Consider the following 21,279-nt stretch of genomic DNA (forward strand, 5'->3'; position numbering starts at 1 on the left):
GCGCATAGGCGGCCATTGAGCCAATAAAATGTGTCATTTGACTCCTATTCACCAATCAGATGACACAAGGCAGTCACATGACCGCAAACGTGGCCTTCAGGAGCCGATCAAAATGACTCATTGTACACGTGTTTACAGACCAAAACACATCTTTGTCTCACTTCTAACTGAGAAAAAACCTCAAAAGTAAGTTGCAGATGTTTTTGGCAAAATTAGCACACACCCCCACACACAATCACTAAATCTGTTCAGCAAACAGCTTCTTCATGAAGTCATTTGAGTGAATAAGGCAAATGGTTTTTCTGTACGTTCCAATGCATGTGTTGTTGGTTTTTGGGCAGTTAAAAGTTTAAATGGTGGCAGGTGTGTGCCAACTCCCATTTCGGATTATTTGGGGATTTCATGATCATACTATGATTGGGAAAAATAAAAAAACAAAAACAGAAGTTACTCAAAGTACTCTTGTAGTTATTTCATGGTGTGTTTTCTTACTCGAATAAATATTTGGATAAGTACTTTTTAGTTTTACTGTCATCTTATTATAATGTAATGATACTCTACAATAAAATATTTGGGTACTCTACCCACCTCTGACTATATTATGTTTTCTCAGTAGCCATACATATTTGCTGTCAAAAGAGTTGTGCACTTAAATACAAACTACTATATTATTTTGTACATTTCCTCTGCTGTTTCAAGTCTATCTAATGTGGCTGCTGGCTATGCACCCCATAATAAATAAAAAAACAAGAAATTTGAATGACATAATGAACAATGGTACCCTATTTTTTTTCTTTTTTATTAAATGTGAGCATAGCACAATCCAGAATAAATGACCAGAAGAATAGTCAATTATGATACATGACACTTGTAAAATCAGATGTGTGATATTCAGTTTGCCAGCTGTTGTCAGAAACCTGCCTAACACTTTTCTGTAGGCTTTCATTTACACTGAACAATTTGAGCAACAATTTTACCTTAACACAATTGTAATTTAAGAGATTCATTTTTAAAGAGAATATGTTTTAATTTAACCCTGCACTATTTGACTCAATTATTAGTTAATTGTTACTATTATTCTGATCATTAGAAAGCAGTGCTGTCTGATCATGCAACACCCAGAGCAGAGTATTGACCAAAGCTCTGACAGGCAACAGCTAAGAGTATTATATAAAATCTGTCTCTGTCTTGGCGAGACAAGCCTCTGGAGGCTGCAGGGGTAATGGGTATGAGAATGTGAGGGATAAGAAGATGTGGGAGGAGGGTGTTGGTTATGTCTGACTGATGCCCAAAGGCTCTGACCTGGTGTGAGCACCAATCAAAGCTGGGCTAAAACCACTGGCTTTATCCCCAATGGGTTGTGTCATGGAGAGGCATCTGTGTATGTTGGTGGAACCTGATGACTATGAGGTCAACCTGCAAAAATTTCCCATCCGTGATTTAAGGATGGATGTATACAGCTGATCAAGGCACTCCTCTATCACATGAAGAGCAGATCACAGAGGTCAGAGATCTGTTAGCCATGGTGTGGCTCAGCAGCTACAGCTTCATTGCAGTTGTAGGTACAATCATGAGCTTTGACACAGCAGAAGCTATGTATTACAGAGTTAAGAGTGACATTAAGCAGGGGCAAAGTGAAGAAAGCAATGGTCTTCCACTTGATTGAAAATAGAAGGCATTTGTGCAAGTCTACACATTGGACTCTTTAAATGGGAACAAAACTCAAAACAAATGTCTTGCATGAACATGTTGTATGTGCAACCACTAATCCAAACACAATATTCTGATTAATATTGTGTGTGTGATATAATAATAATCTGGTATATGCGCAAACTCCCTCCACATTCAGCCAACCAGGTAAAAGCACTTCTACCTATCTTAGGTGAATGGGGAAGGGGACTGCTTCAAAGCACCCTTAGCAACTTCAAGCAACTACACTATTATTTTTTTACACGTCACCACAGAGACACCAAAGATGATAACAGAAGGTCTGTGGGCCTCTTTTATGTTTATACGTATATCATATTAGTATATGGTATACATTACTGTATAGATAAGTTTTCACCAAAGACACAAGCCATAAAGCAAGATTTGTGTAACTTCAGCTTCAAATAATCATGTAATCCCACCATCATTAGCAAAGCACACAAAGGACATCAGCATTCTGTGTTCCTTGTTGGCCACGTCACGTTCCATTCAGCCACTTCAGGTTCCATTCAGCCACTTCGCCCACAGCTTCCGGTGGATCCCACGGCTCTTCCAGGCCAACCGGGAGAAGTAATCTCTCCAGCATGACCTAGGTCATCCCAGGGCCCTCTTTCCTATGGGATGTGTCCTCACCTCACCAGGAAGGCTGAGGACAACAAACAGGGGGCACTCAACACTTTGGCTGCTCCCAGATATTCAATTCATAAAGGTAATAAATAGAATTTGTGAAAAAAGCCAACCTTGGCAGAGTCCAACCCTCACAGGAAACAAAGCAAACCAGACACCAGTCATACGGGGACTCAGCAGCCCTTACCGAGGGTTCTCTAACCTCATACTCCCGGATCACTCCCCACAGGATCCTCTAAGGGACAGAGTTGAGCTCTGTCTCCAACTTTACAAAGCAAATGTAGACTTGTTGGGGCAAGTCCCATGTACCCTTGAGGATCCTGTTAAAGTAGTAGAGGTGGTCCACTGTTCCACAGCTTGGATGAAAACCCGCCTCTCCAAAACCCAAGAATAGACCTTACCAGAGAGTCTGTGGAATGCGCCTCTACCTATAGTTGGAACACACCCTCCACTCCCACTTATTAGAAAGGGAGAGCACCACCCTGACCTACCAATTCAGATCATAGTCCCTGGTGTCCATTCGATGTAGCACAAGCTTTTCAGCCAAGACACCCAACAGAATCTAGAGCCTTGAGGAACTCTGGGCGGAGCTCATCCACCCATGTGGCCTTGCCACCGAGGAGCTTTTTAACAACCTCAGTGACTTCAAATCCAGATATGGGAGGACAAAAAAAAAATCAGTCCTCAAACTCTGTTTCTTCATAGGAATCCCCGTCATTGGAATCGAGGTCTTGGAACATCCCAATTGTGGTCAGCAGAGCACGGTTCCCACGATACACAATGACTGTTGTTCCCTTCTGAGACATCGGTTGGTGGACCAAATTTCCATAAGTCGTTCTCCATGGCCTCACCAAACTCCTTTTTGCTTCAGCCACCACCAAGGGTGCATTTCGCCTGGCTAGCCGATATCCAGCAGTAGCCAATGGGGTTCCACTGGCCAAAGGCATGATAGGACTACTTTTTCTCCAAGTCTGGTGACACGACCAAAAATTTGATCATCAATTGGTGCCAATTGCATGTATAGACACCTTTATGACAAGTTAAATGACAAAACACTCAAGTATCTTTCAGGGGCCCCGTTCTTCCAATCACGGCTTTCCAGGTATCAGTCATGACCCATGTGAGCATTAATGTTTCCAGCAGAACAAGGGAGTCCCTAGTAGGGGCGCTCTCCAGCAACCCCTCCAAGGACTCGAAGAAGGTTTGGTACTCTGAGGTGCTGTTTAGTCCATAAGCACAACCAACAGGAACTGTTCCACCACTCGGAGGCAGAAGAAGGCTAACCTCTCATCCACCAGAGTGGACCCCAACATACAGGCACTGAGCCAATCATTGACCACACCTGCTGGGCACCTCTTACCATGAGGATCTCCAGAGTGGAAGACAGACCACCTGGTACCTGTTACCAGACACCAAGCTAGTGTTTTGAGGTTAGCCCGACTAAGTCTCGTCAGAATTTCTTGACCTCGCAAACAAGTTTAGACTCTTACCTTGCAAGCGAGGTAACAGTCCACGTCCCTAGAGCTATCTTCTGTACCAGGAGAATGGACTTACATAGTCCCCGCCTTAGGCTGCTACCCAGCTCCCTGTACAACTGACTACCATGGCCCCTCACTCAGGTGATAAGCCTATGGAATGGGGGAGCCACATTGCCTCTTCGGATTGCTCCCGGACAGACCCCATGGCTGAAGGCCTGGCTGCCAGACTCCCGCCATCAAGCCCCACCTCCAAGTCTGGCTCCAGAAGGGGCCCCCTGGTGACCTGTTTTCGGGTGAGGGGAAAATTAAAAAAAATTGTGTTCAAATTTCTTAAAGGAGTTCTTTGAGCTGTCATTTGTCTGGTTACTCACCTAGGTTTGCCCTGGGTGACCCTACCAGAGGCATAAAGTCCCCAACAACTTAGCTCCTACAACAACTGGGATGTACAAACACTTCCACCACGAGAGGAAAGCTCAGGGAGGCAGAGGAGGTTGACAACAGAGGTTGTTAATGCCCAATATGACACATTCACTGAGATGGAATACAGTTCATGAATTCATCAGTTTAATTTTTATTACATAAATACAAGATTAATCAGAATATCGTGTTTAGACTGATGGTAGCACATACAACGTATTTTTGGAAAAAGTAAATAAGACTGTTATTCCTTACGTTTCAGCAGTCTGCTTTTTTGGTACTCTCTATCAGCTAATGTGTCTCTCAATTAATGTATCCCTCTCGTTCTTCTCAGGCATCCAATCCTATCGATGTGGCAGCACGTCCTGGAGCAGTACCTCACACACTCCTACAGAAAGACCCACGGGTAAGCATGAAGCCATCCAGCTAAGATTTTCTGTAACTCCATCCACTGTACAGGCAGGACTTTCTGTGACTTGCCCCAGCCAATCCGCACCAGAATATAAGGATAATGATGAAAGGAATTAATGTGGGTTTGTTTTTTTTTTTCCTGGCATATTTTGACTTGAAATACAGTATGTACACTCCAATTGGTTGGCGGCTTGTCCAGAATGTACCCTGGCTCTCTCGTCCAAAGTCACATGGGATAGGCTCCAGCTCACCTGCGACCCCAAAAAGGTTGAATGGTCTTGAAGATGGATGGATGAAATATGATGCAAAAGAGTGAAGCAGATGTGCTTCGCCTGTGTGTCTGTAGCGTGTCTGAAACAAACATAGCTAAACATAGCAGCCCAACAGTCATATTTTCTCATCAGTAAACGTAAAGTACTCGGAGAAAAATGTGTAAATGTAAAACATAAATGAGTGATTTAATCATTTTTCATTGTTTGATTACAACCGCTTTGATGACTGGGATGCCACTGAGGAACTGAGCAAAAAATGAAAACGCAGAACCGGCAGAGGAGTTAATTTAAGATTGAAATGAACTTGCAGAAGAAAAGGAGGAAATCAACATGAAGAAAACAATAGAAATCGGCGATTAAAACATACACTTCCTACCACAAAAACTCACAAATACGAATTTAACACCATTGTTGATGTTTTGAATGCGACAATTTCATGCTACGGTCCAGTCAGAGACGACCAAGAGAGAGTACAGCATTCCCAGCCTGAGAGCTTACATCAACCGTCACATATACTGTAAATATATTGAACACTGTATATGTGTAGTAATAAAAAGTGATTTATCGTCATACTTGTGGGTTTTGCTGGGCCAAATGAATTGTATTAGTAAAACCTTTCATCTTCATAATAAGAGAAAAAACATCTATTTCCTAAAATCTCACAAATTATTTAAATTTATTTTGGTAAAGATGTCTAGAAATTTGGGTCCGGGATAAGAATGTAATTTTAAAATCATTAATGTGTAGGAATCCTGAGAACCACTTCATGAATGTTTTAGAGGATAGATAAGTATTGTCTGCTTCTCTTTATAGATAACGGACCCATTCAGGACTAATGTTCGTGTAAGTTACAGTTTTGTTTCTCCTTTATAAAGTTTTGTGTCTCTGGCCAGGCCACAAAGTAAAAGATTCAACAATAGTCAGTGACCAAGAAAACGAAAACAGCTGCATTTAAGATTAGCATCGAGGTCTCTCTGGGTTAAAGTCAGGGTTCGATTGGGTTTCTCATTGTCTGGTTTTCAACCAGGCAATGAGCTACCACTTTGTAGTTTGGCCAGAAATTCTCAATACCATCATCCATTTTTAGCTTTCCCTACAAAAGCAAGCGAGCTAACATCAATTTCTCTATAAATTTGTAGAAGCCTGGCAAGTGGTGTGCAGTGCATGTCCAGATTGCATGGCAGATATACCACCACCAGCAGAAAATGAAGGTGCGTGAGATGAAAAATTGTTTTTGCTGTCACAAAAACTACATACCAAACAGAAAGACAGACACCACACTCGATAGAGTTCATACGTTGAAATATTTATTGGTAAAATTGTCTGTGATGAAGTTATTCAAGATTGAAATCCGCCACAGTCTGAAGTTCTTAAGACATTATTCTATTCGAAGATAAAATTGCAAGTCAAGGCATAAATAAATCCCTTCAACATGTTTTATGGTCTGAAACACAATTGACAGTCACCACTACATTATAGACAGAATAAATAAATAATGGATGTATGGCTCGTTTTTCAACATAGTCATCACGACCACAGAGTAAAATAGTGTGTCACCATTGAGACCCATTTGTTGTAAACTAATACTTCATTATTGGAGACATGGACTTGTTAGACTGCTTACCTTCCTAAACCAACCTATTGTTCGGCACTGTTGTCTGGCAACCTAATTGTTCTTCCCCTTTTTTGTGCTTTGGTCAAATATAGCAAATGCAGCTCGACCCTCACAAACTAGACATGAATGGGAAGCTGGACCTGTTCAGCCGACCCCCAGTTCCAGGGGTCTTTCCAGGGTTCCCATACCCTCACGACCTGGCACGTCCCCTCTTCTCCTCTACAGGTCAGTGAAGTCCCTCAGAACTCAGATTATGTGAAGGAATCATATCAAGGGACATCATTTGTGTCACTTGACTCATATGTTTTCTAGCCCAAAGCCCGAATAAGCACCTGCTTAGTTTCCTGTGACCACTAAGGGAAACCCAAGAAAAAACAAAAATTGAGAATTGATTTTAAATAACTGTGATTGGCTGTCAACCAGTACAGGGTATACCGCGGGGTACGGCTACATGATATTCAGTGTTCTACCGAGAGCCTGATTTACTAGGATCCTGAATAGCAAGCTCCAAATTACGTGTTTGCACGAAGAATGCATGTGCAGTCAGTGGCCATATTGGTGCAGTTTTCTAAGATTGCGATCTTTTACCAAGATCCCAAAAAGCAGGCGCCAATGTGTTCACTTGCTCTAACACGGTGGTGTCCATACTACAGAGCAGGCGGGCATTTGCAATCTGACGTCCATTTTTTAGCGGCCCGCAGCGTGGAGTAAAATTAACTTTTTACACGGCCCATGTCGTTTGCCTGCAGTGTACCACAGCAGTTACATTCTTCAGTGGATAGCAAGGTAGAAGTAGAGAAGAAAAAGTTTATTCCCAGCTCTCATTTCGTTGTGTTCAGTCACGAATGATGTGATGAGATGTGACGCCAAGTATTTTACTTAGAGGAGTGGAGGCGTGGGCCAGCTCTGTGTACAACCCTCAGATTTCACTTTGTGTTTTGGCCTCCATTGAGGGGCTGCAATGTCTGATAGTTCCAGTATGTGAAATGAGAGGTATACCTGAAATATAACTATTATATTACTTGAGGTCAGCAACACAGAGCAATGGAGAGTGAGGTAAAGAAGTGAAGAAACGCATCCAAGCGGGGTGGAACAGTTGGCGGAAGGTGTCTGGTGTTCTATGCGACAGAAGAGTCTCCGCTAGGATGAAGGGCAAAGTTTATAAAACAGTGGTGAGGCCGGCCATGATGTACGGATTAGAGACGGTGGCACTGAAGAAACAACAGGAAGCAGAACTGGAGGTGGCAGAAATGAAGATCCTGAGGTTCTCCCTTGGAGTGAACAGGTTGGATAGGATCTCATTAGGGGGACAGCCAAAGTTGGATGTTTTAGAGAAAAGGTTTGAGAGAGCAGACTTCGATGGTTTGGACATGTTCAGAGGCGAGAGAGTCATTATATTGGTAGAAGGGTGCTGAGGAAGGAGCTGCCAGGCAAAAGAGCGAGAGGAAGACCAAAGAAAAGGTTGATGGGTATTGTGAGGGAGGACATGAAGACTGTGGGTCTTAGAGAGGTCAATGCACGAGATAGGCTTAGATGGAAAAAGATGACACGCTGTGGCGACCCCTCATGTGGACAAGCCGAAAGGAAAAGAAGAAGAAGATATTCCTTTGTCAACATTTAATGAATTGGATATACAGTAGTTGTTTTAAATAAAAAATCTACTTGGAAAATACAGACTTCTAATTTTACACTATATAAACCAAAAGCAAAGCCAGAGCCAATTTTAACTAGCTAACTAATGTGCTCTTTGCTCTTTTAGGCTCAGGCCACCCAGCGCCCTCTCCATATGGTCCCACTCCTCATCCCAGTGGTTTCCTGCCTCCTAGCCATTTGGCAGGTAAGTGTAGAAATTCCAGGTTAAATTGTCTTGATCTGCTTTTCTTTTCCATCACTTTCACATGGTGCGTCTTAGCTCAACGCATACATTCACCAAATAGCCCATTTAAAGGCTCATCCTGTTTCATCATCATCATGTTAACTGTGAGCATTGGTGATTTATAAATACACCCCTAAATATCTTTGTGTGGTAGGCTTATTAGAAATGCATGTCTCCTGTAGCTTAGTATACATTTGCCATTCCTCATTTGCTGCATGTCATGTCAGCAATTTACCATTTTGATTTGGTTTGCAAAATTTAGTTTGAACGTATTACATGGATAAGGGATGATGATGATCACCTATCCCCATTTGAAACGTAGTAGCACTTGTAAATAGCTCAAGTGGCTCTTGTCTATAGATTGTAAGGTGAATAATTGTGTTCTTTTGTCAATGTGATGTCAGTTATTGTTGACTATTGGCACCCATGGACTCTTGGTCCTCTGTGGTTTGTGCAGCCTATTTGAGGGTGTGTTCAAAAACTTGGTTGAAACAAGTGCAATTTATTTGGTCAGGTATGGATGCTATAATTTGAAATTTTTTTGTGCACAAAGCAAGCAAACCAAGGCGACTTGAAGAGGTGGATCTTGGTCTGCTATGTGGTCCAAATAAGGTCAAATAAATTATGATTGCTACACAGACCGAAAACATGGACCAATTTTGAAACCATCAGATGAAAACATTACGTTGCATTTGGGTTGCAACTCTAACGTGCTTTTTCTTGGACTTTTGATCTGGCGCTAACAATGTGGGCCTGTATCACGTGTTGTCCAATGGCCCGTCTTAACTTTTTCTGCTGTGGTCCAGTCAAGTGAACACACCCTTAAACACCTGTTCCCTCCACCTTTCTTCAATCTGTTTTCTGCTCATTCCCAAGAAGTCTTTAACATAAAGTGGTGTAGTTGTCCTAAAGCAAGAGTGACAACAAACTCCAGTAATAGGGCTGGTCACTGCAGTATCCGGAGGGCTAGAGCTAGGGTGGCAGCGCTAAACAAAACACAGCTCGCTTGTAAGAGAAAAGCAGAGTGGAACGGGTCGGTGTGGTGGTGATCACCGCTCGGCAGTCCCCCCAAACCTTTTTTGCTAATCCCTGTTTGGCATTTTGCAGATCCTTTCAGTCGGTCCAGTTCCTTTGGCGGCCTCGGCAACCTTTCAAGCAGTGCCTTCGGAGGATTAGGCAACCCCTCGCTTGGTAAGCGCTGGCCCCCTCGGCTCCTCCAATGCTCCCCTCTTCAATCTGGCCCCTGTGGCCAGTAACATAACAGAGTAGGAAACGCATGAGACCACTGGGAGAGACTGTAGGGGAGGAAAAAAAACAAGACACTTAGCTGTAGTTTCTGTGTCAAAGCAGCTCTGGCCAAGGGAAGCTCAATAAGGAGGTGCAACACCTCGCAGCAGACCTCCTCCTTGCTGCCATTTCATCTACCAACTGTGTACCCAACAGCCGGAATTTATCTGATGCCACTGCCAACAGCCCCTCCCTGGTCCTCTGTTGGTGCCAATTCAAATCTTAATTAGTCTACCAGCTCCTTCTACAGCTTCATGGGAGGTTGCCGCTTTCCATTCATCATTCCATTTTTTTTTTAAATATTTTTTTTTTAAAATAATCCCAAATGCCCTGTTGAGATAATGGATAGACACACCTTGGAATGCTAAAGTCTTCCCTGCGTTTTCGCAACCCTCAGCCACCATGGGGAAATAAATCATCAGTGCACAGAAAGCAACCCAGTTAATCCAAAAGATTTCTTTTTTTTTTTTTTGGGGGGGGGATCGTGCGGGAGTAAAATTAACCTGACATTCTTTCAAACAGCATCACTGCGTGAGCTTCCAGAGAAAAAGACAATCCAACCTTTTATTGCTAAGTTTTTCCTACTTTGTTATTCACTCAAAGTGTGCAAAATTAACTGACAGTCGGTCGAATGCCTGGCTCCATTTTCCTTCCAGGGTCCAACAGTATGTTTGGCCCCAAAGAGGGACCTGGAGGACTGGCCCCATTTAGCAGCCCACAGCATGACACCTGGAACAGGCTACGACGTACGCCACCATCTTTCCCTACCCCGCCGCAGTGGCCTAAAACTGCAGATACTGAGAGGAGCAGCTCTGCCAACAGCCATGAGAGAGAACGAGAGAGGGAAAGAGAAAGAGAGAAAAGAGACTCATCTGTTGGAAAAGACGAGAAGGATCAAGACAGGTGAGCTTTCATTTGTTTTTGTCAAGGATGATAGACAGGCATGTACACGAATACTATTTATGGTAGAAGCAGTAACCAGTATAAAAGACAAAAAGTCCGAGTATGGGGAGGATAGATGTTGTATGCATAGGATAGCTGCACAGTATGTACATTATACTGTATGTATATTTGTGTATAAAGGTTAGAACTGTGTGTGTGGGTTTTTATGTATCAATGTATACGTGTTAATGTGTGAGATGTAGATGCAGTAATCGCTCACTATATTGCGGTTCAGTCGGTTATTGCAGATTTATTACATCGGAGATTGGCTTGCTAAAAATAGGCATGCGCTTCTGTTGTGTGTGGATGTCGCTCAGTTTCACAAATAGTCATTGAAAATGCATATATAAAACTTCTATTTATATATTATACAATAAAGGAATTATTGGAAAGGAATTCATAGAAAGGAATGTAGCTCCTATCTTTTGTGTGTGATTTAAAAAAAAAAAAGACTATAAATGAACCTAATTTCAAAACTTTTTCCAACTTTAATTTGAATTATAATTTGTACGACTCAATTTTTAAAGGGGAAGTAAAAATAAACAACTGAGAAGTATGCACTAAAGATGTGGCTGTGTTTCACATTCAAACTCATGTGAAATTGGAGTCAGCGCACACGTGCCACCATTTTAAATGCCTGATTAACCACAAATAAAGTTGTTCTAGTAGACTTTTCCTGACATTTTTGTTGTCACATTATTTTTTTACATGGCGTGCAGTGAGATTTCACAACATTAAAGAGATCTCATTGTTCAAAGGTATCAGTCAGGTCAAAGGTACAAATTAATAAACTTAAAATAAACCGTACAATATCAGATTAACATCAGATAGACAAAATATGGCAAACCCGTGACATTACCAAGAAAATGCACAAATTTCAGTATTTTTTTTAAAGGCTTCTTGCAAAGGCAGTGCCAGGATTGGACTGGTGTATTTGAGAGACTTGAATTGCTTACTGTTTAGGCTTCAGAAATGGAGCCACGTATTGCTGAGTGGGGTCGCATCTGTCAGCATCTTCTTAATTTTACTTCTTAATGTGCTTCTGGCCCTAATCATCGAGTCAGCAACATGCACTTAAGCCCACCTGTAATTGTTACTGCGTACTGATTTTTTTTCTGTGACTATTACTTACCAAGTGAGTTAAGGAGAGATGGAATTTGTAGTCCGCTACAAAAACTGAACTTTTTTGAGGGAGTTAATCATGTGGACACTAAATGGTGGTAGTTGTGTGCTGCCTCCCATTTAATATGAATTTAAATGTGATTAGTTAATTATTTACAGAGCCAGATCCCCATTTATTAGAGAATGTGCACACTCATGCAACCAAATTATCTCGATTTACATTTACTTGCCCTTTTAAAAATGTTTTTTTTTAATTGAGTTGAACAGGTTACAGGTCACATATTTTTTTTTAAAATGGTTTATCCTGGTGTCATTTTTTTAATAGCACAAAACCTGGCATTTGAATTCGGGGTATGTAGACTTTCAATATCCACTGCATGGGAAAATGTACGTATTAAAGCAAAGCAAATTTATTTGTATAGCGCATTTCATACACGAGGTAACTCAATGTGTTTTACATGATTAAAGGCATTTGAAAACAAAGAGATAAAACATTTAAAATGGTATAAAAGCAATAACGATGACAAACTATTAAAAAAAGATAATTAAAACCGCATACAGTGCAAATATGATCAAAAAGTGGATATATTCTAAAAAGCATGAGAAAAAAGAAGTTTTCTACCTGGATTTAAAAACATTCACACTTGGGGCTGACCTCACCTCTGTTGGCAATTTATTCCATTTGTGTGCAGCATAATAGCTAAATGCTGCTTCACCATGTTTGCTTTGGACTCTCCGCTCCACTATTTGACCTGAGTCAGTCGCTCTCAGAGCTCTAATGGCTTTGTATTCCGTAAGCATTTCTTTCATGTATTCAGACCTAAATCATTGAGTGATTTATAGATCAGTAGCAGAACTTTAAAATCTATTCTACAGCTGACTGGAAGCCAGTGCAAGGACTTTAGGATTGGAGTTATATGCTCTGACCGCTTTGTTTTGGTCAGAACGAGAGCTGCAGCATTCTAAATGAGCTGCAGCTATTTAATACTCTTATTTATTTATTTATTTTTTGGGGGAGTCCAGTCAGAAGACCATTACAGTAGTCAAGTCTACTTGAGATAAAAGCATGGATGAGCTTTTCCTGGTCTGCTTGACACATACAAGACTCTAGATACGTTCTTCAGATGGTAGAAGGCAGTTTTTGTGATTGATTTGATATTACTGTTGAAAGTCAGGTTGGAATCAATCAGAACACCAAGGTTTCAGACTTGGTCCTTGGGTTTTAAAGATGGAGAGTCCAGGTGTTTACTAACAGCAATTCTGTTTTCTTTATTGCCAAAAACAATTGTCTCCGTTTTGTTGTGATTTAGTTGAAGAAAATTTTGGCTCATCCAGTTATTTATCTGATTTAGATAGTGGCACAATACCTCAATTGAACTTTAGTCATCTAGAGACTGTCACAACCCATCGAGACAGAGGGAGGACCCAAATGCAGGACTCCGGAGACGCAAAAGTAGTTCGGGAAAAGTGTTTATTCGTTCCAAGGTCAGGGATAAGGCAGGCAGTCAAGTGCAGGAGTCAGGACGTCGGTCGTAGGGAGCAGGTCGGCGGGCAGGCAGGGGTCGGTACACTGGTGATCAATCAAAGATGGCAGGAGTGTCAAAGGCGTCAGGCTTACGGGGTCAGTCGGAGGACAGGCGGAGGTCGGTACACCAGGGTTGACGATCGAGAGTACGGGAGTGCAGGAACGGGGCATGAGTTGCGACAATCTGGCAAAGCCAGACCGTCCACTGGGTTCTATATGTACACCGGGGTAATGACTGCCGATGAGGCGCAGGTGTGCGCCTCCTAATCAGAGCCGGTGTGCTGGGACCCGCCCAGCCAGGGCTGGACTGGCAGGACCATGACAAAGACACTGCTAAATATAACTGTGTGTTATCTGCATAGCTATGGTAGTCAAAATTAAAGTTTTGAAGAATTTGACCAAAGGGTAGCATATACAGGCTGAACAGGAGAGGTCCAAGAACTGACCCTTGAGGGACCCCATAGGTCATTGCCATTCGCTGAGACCAAGCACCTCCAATGGTCACAAAGTAGCTCCTTTTCTCCAGGTAGTACCTAAACCATTTGAAGACCGTTCCATTTAGTCCACGTTTCCAACCTGTTTAGCAGTATATTGTGATATATCGTATCAAAAGCCGCGCTGATATCCAACAAGACCAAAATTTACACCTTTCCTGAGTCAGTATTCAACTTTATATCATTTAGCACTTTGATAAGAGCAGATTCTGAAATTTGTCATAAAGTCCATTTAAATTAAAAAAAAAATCTGAGTAGTAATGCCTTCACAATAGTTTTGAAAAAGTCAGATGGTATTGAGTCGAGACAGCTCGTTGATGCTGTATAATATAATGTGACTTCTTCCTACTCCATTTTGGACTGGCATTACACACTGTTTCAGTAGAGGATCTTTATCCAACCAGCCATTTTCTATGCAACTTCTTCTAATTGAGGATACAGGTGAACTGGAGCCCATCCCAGCTGACTTCAGTCGAGAGGCAGATTACATGCTGGACCGGTCGCATTCTGATCGTAGTGCACTTATAGCCAAACAACCATTCAAAGTCACATTCGCACTAAGGACAAATTCTAAACATAACCTAACATACATGTTTTAGCAATGTGGGAGAAGCCAGGGAAAATCCATGCAAGCTTGGGGGACTGCATGTAAACTGCACAAGGAAGGCCTGTCTGTACTGCATCATATGTGAACACTCATTTACAGTTTCTTAAGCAATTTCTATTATCATGCTCGTTGATGCTGAACAATTTTCTCTGCAGTTTTTTGGTCAACTGTATCAATTTCTGAGAAGTTTATAGAGTTTTCTCTAAGTGGCTTCAGATGTTAGATTATTCTATCTTTTTGCTGATTTGTGCTGACATTTGACCTGATGGATTGCATTTTTTCACTAAAATAACAGGCAAATTCATTGCATTTGTCAGTTGTTTCAAGTTCTGGATCTGTCTGATTTTGGAGGGTTGTAAGCTTGTCAACACCAGCAAATAGAGCACGATTATTGTTGAGGTTCTTACTGATAATTTCAGAAAAGTGTTGCTGTCTCGCTCTAACTAAGTTTTGGTTAAAATTACAAAGACACTGGCTGTAGAGGTCATAGTCAATTTGGAGTTTAGTTTTTCTACACTTGCGTTCTGCTTTCCTACACTCCGATTTAGATTGCTTGACCATCATTGTGCTCCTCCACGGTGTTCTCGGTCCCCTCAGAATGGTTTTAGTTTTAACAGGAGTGACAGCATTCATGGCATTTGTGATTTTCAAGGTGAAATTGTCCAAAAGTTCATCAACTGTCTCAGCATTAACAGTTTCCATAAACTTAGTGGCAGTACTCTCATTGATGTACCTTTTCTTAATAGAGATAGAGGTTGTCTTAACTTTTGGAAGAATCTGTCATTAAAAAAATACGCAAAAATGGTCAGAAATAGCCATTTCCTTAATGTCAATCGATAGAATTTCAACATCCTTAGAGATGACCAGATCTAACATGTGACCTTGAGTGTGAGTTGGACTCTTAACATGTTGAGAGAGGTCAAACATGTCTAGTATTGCAGAAAGTTCTTTGGATGTTTTTTCCATGTTATTGTCAACATGAATGTTAAAGTCCCCTGTTACGACAAAATAGTTGTACTCGGTACAAATAACTGACAGCAGTTCTGAAAAATCCTCCATAAATTTTCCATTGTATCTTGGAGGTCTATAAATGATTAAAATGATAACCTTTGGGTCACCCTTAACTAAAAAACACAGATATTCAAAAGAGCTAAAATCACCCAGTATACTTTCTTTACATTGAAACAATGATTTAAAAATAACAGCAATACCACCACCTTTTTTTCCTGTTCGACACTTGGTCATAAAATTTAACTCTGCTGGTGTTGCCTCATTTAAAAGGGTATTACAGCTACTTGCTGTGAACCACGCTTCATTTAATAATAAAAAAAAACAGAGGTTGTAATGTATTATGCAATTAGTCTAATGTACATGTATGTTTATATATACTTGTACACATGTAAGCCCAATTACAGTTGTTGATGGATAATTTATCCTCAGTAATAGTGAAGGGCTAGCATTTTAATCAGTATAATATAATGTGACTTCTTCCTACTCCATTTTGGACTGGCATTACACACTGTTTCAGTAGAGGATCTTTATGCAACCAGCCATTTTCTATGCAACTTCTCCTAATTGAGGATACAGGTGAACTGGAGCCCATCCCAGCTGACTTCAGTCGAGAGGCAGATTACATGCTGGACCGGTCGCATTCTGATCGTAGTGCACTTGTAGCCAAACAACCATTCAAAGTCACATTCGCACTAAGGACAAATTCTAAACATAACCTAACATACATGTTTTAGCAATGTGGGAGAAGCCAGGGAAAATCCATGCAAGCTTGGGGGACTCCATGTAAACTGCACAAGGAAGGCCTGTCTCTACTGCATCATATGTGAACACTCATTTACAATTTCTTAAGCAATTTCTATTATCATGTTATTATACTCACTAAAAAGATTTAAAGCACAAGTACCAGTTTGCTCTGCTAAAAGTCTGACTAAAACAGTGACATAGACCTATAGGCATCAGGCTACTTAAAAGTAAATAAATCTCTTGAAACCAGCCTTGAAGGATATGTGGGAAGCAGAAAGCATGACAGTCTGAACTGAAACTAACCCGATTTCATTCTCCTTATCACAGAGATTTGCTGGAACGCAACCGCCACTCCAACCGGTCATCTCCAGCATCTGCACCAATCAGCTACCAGATCAGCAACTTGATACGTTCCAACAGCCAGAACAGTGATCCCGGACGGCATCACAGTGGCAGTGTAGATCGGGTGCGCGAAGCAGAGAAAGAGCTACTGGACCGTCATAGAGAATCCTCCGGCCTACTCGAGATTAAGATAAAGGAGAGCCGCTCGCCTGGCAAGGAGATGCTTGAGAAAAGATCTTCAGAGGACTCTATTAAACCAGCTCAGCGGTCTCCCTCCCCATACTCCAAGGCAGTGATCAGCGAGCAGAGCATGAAGTTGGTGGGTGGGCCGCCGCCTACCCTCAAAGACGGTGAAAGGAAAGAGCCTCCAACTGGGGAACAATTCCACAAGGTAAAAAATGACGTGAAGATCAAGGAGGAGAGGAAGGAGGAGCAGGACGTTATGGTGGTGAGTTCCGAGCCAGCTCCCCAGCCACCTGCACAGGTGCAGCCTTCTCTTTCTGCCATTATGCAGCCTGGAAATCCACACCACCACCACCCGCCTTTGTCTCAGCATCCTCATCTAACCTCCCCACGTGGCAGTGACATCCCAGCACCGGGTTTGCATGGTGTCCCCATGGCACATTCGCTACCCCTTTCAATGAGTGGGATGCCCCAAATGGGGAGCCTAAATGTTCTGGACCGCGCCCGGATGGCTCCTTTCATGGGTGTCAGCCCGCTAGCGGGAAGAGAGCGTCTGCCCCACCCGGCCTTCCCTTGGGACCCTCTCAGAGAGGCCTACCGCAGCCTAGACCTACAGAGACGCATGGACTTCCAGCTCAGGGCCGATCAAGGACATCGTTTCCCCAGTGTGTACGAGCAGGAGCGAGCCTACCGTGAGCGGGAGGCTCACGACTACTCTCACCACGAGCACCTATTGGAAGTACGCAGGGAGCACGAGAGGATGAGGCAGCAGGCTGAGGAGCGAGAACGCCTCCACCTGCGGGAAGAGTTGGACCGGGCACGACTCCATCAGCTGCACCAATCCCCGATGGAAGGCCACCTACCGCACATGCCTCCATTTATGCCCCACCTCGGTGGGATGCCCTACCCTAGACTCAGCCCCTCCACTGGGCACAATGGCCTTCTGAACAGAACTCCCCCCACTGCTGCTCTCAGTGCCCCCCCGCCACTCGTGCCAGCCGGCAGTGCCAGGCCAGCCTCCCCCAGGAGGACTACACCCCTTACAACCACCCAGGACCCTCGGGACTATTCCCCGTCTCGCAACCCCAAAGAGGTCGAGGCACGGTAGCTTCCTGAAAGTTCCACTCCCCTAATCAGAAATTGCCCTTTGAACAAAATGCACTCCTCTTCCACAGAGAAGAGCAGAATTAATTCCCCAAGGGGGAAAGGGGTATGATTGTACAGGATCTGACTGAGCACATGCCATGAATATTTTTGGTGGATTGAAATTTGGGTAATGATAAGAGAATACAAATATGTGTATGTTTATATCCACCCTAAATCATTGATAATTATTAATATATTAATCAAATAACTTTTTTCAACTTTAAGTGGAAAAAAAGAGGTTCTGAAATGGTTAGTACATTTCCTATCCTTGTCCTGTGTATAGATATCATTTCTATGAATTTGATGTAGTTTGTGCATCCACACCTTTTCCAATATGTATCCCCATTGACTGTGTGTCATATTCCTTATGACGGTAGGGACTGGATTTGGATTACCCCAAACTAATTTAACCTCATGGTACCTGGATATCCTCAAAATGGCAATGTACAGTGTTATATGATCAATTTGTTTTGCCTCTGAGATATGCAGACGAATATATACAATGAAGTCTTTGTTTAGTCCCTGTACAGAAAGTGGTGTAAATAACCTGTTGATAATCCCTTTGCTGCAAAATTGCGATGTATAAATTTACTAGACTTTTTAACCATTTCTTAAAAAATAAACACACACACACAAAGATTCAGTCCAATTTGTCAAAATTAATCCTTTTTGACTATTAATGTAACAGACAAGCCATGTCAATGGATGCAAAGTGACAGTCGGTGTTTGAAGGGGGGCTAGAAGGATCATCTGCAATCTATGCAAAGCAGTAATGGCGCCCTAGCTCGATCTCCTGCAAGAAGGGGAATGGTGACCTTGAGAGGCTTGGGTAAACTCATGTTGATATTCCCCTACAATATAACAATGGGATTATTAAAAGACTTCCGTGTCATAGACTGAACCAGACCCAGTCAGAAAAGAGGGACACTTTAAAGCGGTCAGCAAAAGGACTTTCTCTGTTAAACTTGTGGTTATGTGCAGTTGTTTTTCTTAGACTCTTGTATACAAAAAAAAAAAAAAGTAGAATTTTAGCCGTGCAAAATAAAAATGAACATTCATGGTTTAAAATGTGCGGAATAAAGTTTGGACCTAATGGTATGTGTTTTCTGCCTGTCGCTTTTATTACAAGTGAGCTGTAACAAAATGATTCACAATTTTGCCACTTTTAACATTTCAAGGTGCGTGCTCATATGCAATCAGTTCATCACTTTGAAATCGTAATGGTAGCATTCTTTTACAAAGAGGCCTCGCCATCCCGTCATTTAAGTGTAATTTGTCACACATGAGATGTGGAGCTCTTTGGGGGGGGGGGATCGATGAGATTGGGCCATGACAATATTGGGGGAGACAAATAGGTTTTGAGTGTTTGTGTTTCAGGTAACCAGTATTGACTGGCAGCCCAGCAGCATATTGACCTGCAGTCCTGGCTCATTAAGAGGAACAATGCCTGGGAGGCAAGCTATTGGACGGCGGAAGAGAGGCTGCTCTCCAAATGCATAACTTTTCATCTGCCTCTATAATGAGGCCCGAAGACACTGTGGAGTGGCTGAGACGGGAGCCCTGAAGCTCCCTGTCTTTTTATTGACAAGACTTTGGCAACACTTGCCGCTTGTCCGGAGATGGCCAATTCATCCAGATAATGCCCTGACTACTCATCTCACTGCTGTGTGCCATGAGACCCGGCGATCCTATCCCATGGTATCAGCACATAATGACAGCGTGGGATCAAACGGGGGCCAGGTCATTAGGGGATGTTATTGAAAATCTATGGCGCCTGTGTTCCACACACTTCAGTTGTTTTTTTTTTTTTTTTTTTCTTTTTCAAGGCCTCTTGTAACAGCAATGCCAGGATTCAGCTCCTGTCTTGGGTGCGCTTAAATTACTATTGCTTTCAATTTAGGCTCCCAGAAATCGAGCCATGAATCGCTCAAATGGGGAGCATCTGTCAGTAGACAGCTTCACTTTACCACTGTGTGCTTCTGCTCCTAATCATCTAGTCAGCAACAGCCACTTAACCCCTGTACTTGTTACCACTTACTGATTTTTCCTGCAACGTTTATTTACCAAGCCAGCTTTGGTGGACAAAAAAAAAAAGAGACTCCTTCCATTTGCTCTGGCTCAATCACTATCCTATGCTCTCCATTTTACAGCGTGGAACAACCCCTCTGGAGATGAAAAGCTCCATCAGTTTCACTCATTGTCTAGCAAGGTCAATTTATTTCAGCACACAGTCCATCATCAGATGGGAATCAATTCACACATTGCCTGGGATGTCCAAAGACCAGACAGATTTATTGCATTGGTGGCAGCTGGCAGCTCCTTCCAAAGCTCTTTTGTTTCTTTTCCCAAGGCTTGAGCAGCACATAATAATTGGGCAAAAGTAGCTCAAGGGAAGTGGCCGCTGACTTCAGTGTTGCTCTATCATCAGGAAATTCAAACGGAGATTTAAAAAAAAAAAAATCTCAGAAAGAAATAGAAGTGACAACACCTGTTGTCAATTTTGCCCATGTAATGAAATATTGATCAGTTGTACATGTGCAGTTAATAAGTTAGAGGTCAAGTTAAGTTACAATACTTTCGGAGGTCTTATACATTTTAGACCCCCCACACATTTGCCCTGCAATGACACCCGAAAGGCCAATACCCTCTTTTTGTTCGGAAACATCTGTTCTTCTCAGACAACCAGAACAGTTGATTCAATCAATTCAATGCCCTGAGAATTGGATAAGCCATGTGCATGTATTGGATTCAAAGCACTCTGTCTGATGTGAATAAATAAAACAGGCCACAATGTTGATGGGGTCACATTCGGTTTGCTTGGATACTTCACAAACTTAAAAAAAAAAACACACACACACAATCGTAATTACATTTGATTCCCTACACCCTACACATCCTCTCCCAAGAGATTCAAAATTTATAATTAAGTTTCTTGTTTTTCCTTTCTCCAAATCCAGCTTTACCACAGTCATAAATTTCCTTTTTTTTTGTCCTCTTCACCACAGTGAATCAATTTCTAGCATCCTTCTGATATATGTACTGTATCTTCTCTGCATGTCAAAACCGTCTTGATCCGGCCTTTCCAGGTTTGTCTCCAAATCTTCCAGTTTGCTCTTGTCACGACCAGAATACGGGATTGGACCCAAATACACGACTAGGGAGACATACAGTGAAGAAAATAAGTATTTGAACACCCTGCTATATTGCAAGTTCTCCCACTTAGAAATCATGGAGGGGTCTGAAATTTTCATTGTAGGTGCATGTCCACTGTGAGAGAGATAATTTAAAAACAAAAATCCAGAAATCACATTGTATGATTTTTTTTAATGGTTTATTTGTGTGATACAGCTGCAAATAAGTATTTGAACACCTGAGAAAACCAATGTTATTTGGTACAGTAGCCTTTGTTCGCAATTACAGAGGTCAAACGTTTCCTGAGTTGTTCACCAGGTTTGCACACACTGCAGGAGGGA

The 21,279-nt window shown here is 42.2% G+C and overlaps 1 protein-coding gene across 5 annotated transcripts in view; it reads left to right on the plus strand.

Annotated features, from left to right (window-relative positions):
• Positions 1–18,443, plus strand: part of fbrsl1 (fibrosin-like 1) — a 440,559-nt gene extending 422,116 nt beyond the window's left edge. For all 5 annotated transcript variants that reach the window (XM_061816688.1, XM_061816689.1, XM_061816692.1 and 2 more), the window contains 8 exons: positions 4,564–4,635; positions 5,726–5,755; positions 6,052–6,123; positions 6,620–6,752; positions 8,287–8,364; positions 9,511–9,594; positions 10,347–10,593; positions 16,463–18,443. In XM_061816688.1, the coding sequence (XP_061672672.1) occupies positions 4,564–4,635; positions 5,726–5,755; positions 6,052–6,123; positions 6,620–6,752; positions 8,287–8,364; positions 9,511–9,594; positions 10,347–10,593; positions 16,463–17,768 (2,022 nt within the window). In that variant the 3' untranslated portion in view covers positions 17,769–18,443. The remainder of the gene's footprint in view (positions 1–4,563; positions 4,636–5,725; positions 5,756–6,051; positions 6,124–6,619; positions 6,753–8,286; positions 8,365–9,510; positions 9,595–10,346; positions 10,594–16,462) is intronic.
• The last annotated feature ends 2,836 nt before the right edge of the window (positions 18,444–21,279 follow it).

The sequence above is a fragment of the Syngnathoides biaculeatus genome, chromosome 4 (genome assembly GCF_019802595.1).
Source record: "Syngnathoides biaculeatus isolate LvHL_M chromosome 4, ASM1980259v1, whole genome shotgun sequence".
In the NCBI taxonomy this organism is placed as follows: Eukaryota; Metazoa; Chordata; class Actinopteri; order Syngnathiformes; family Syngnathidae; genus Syngnathoides; species Syngnathoides biaculeatus.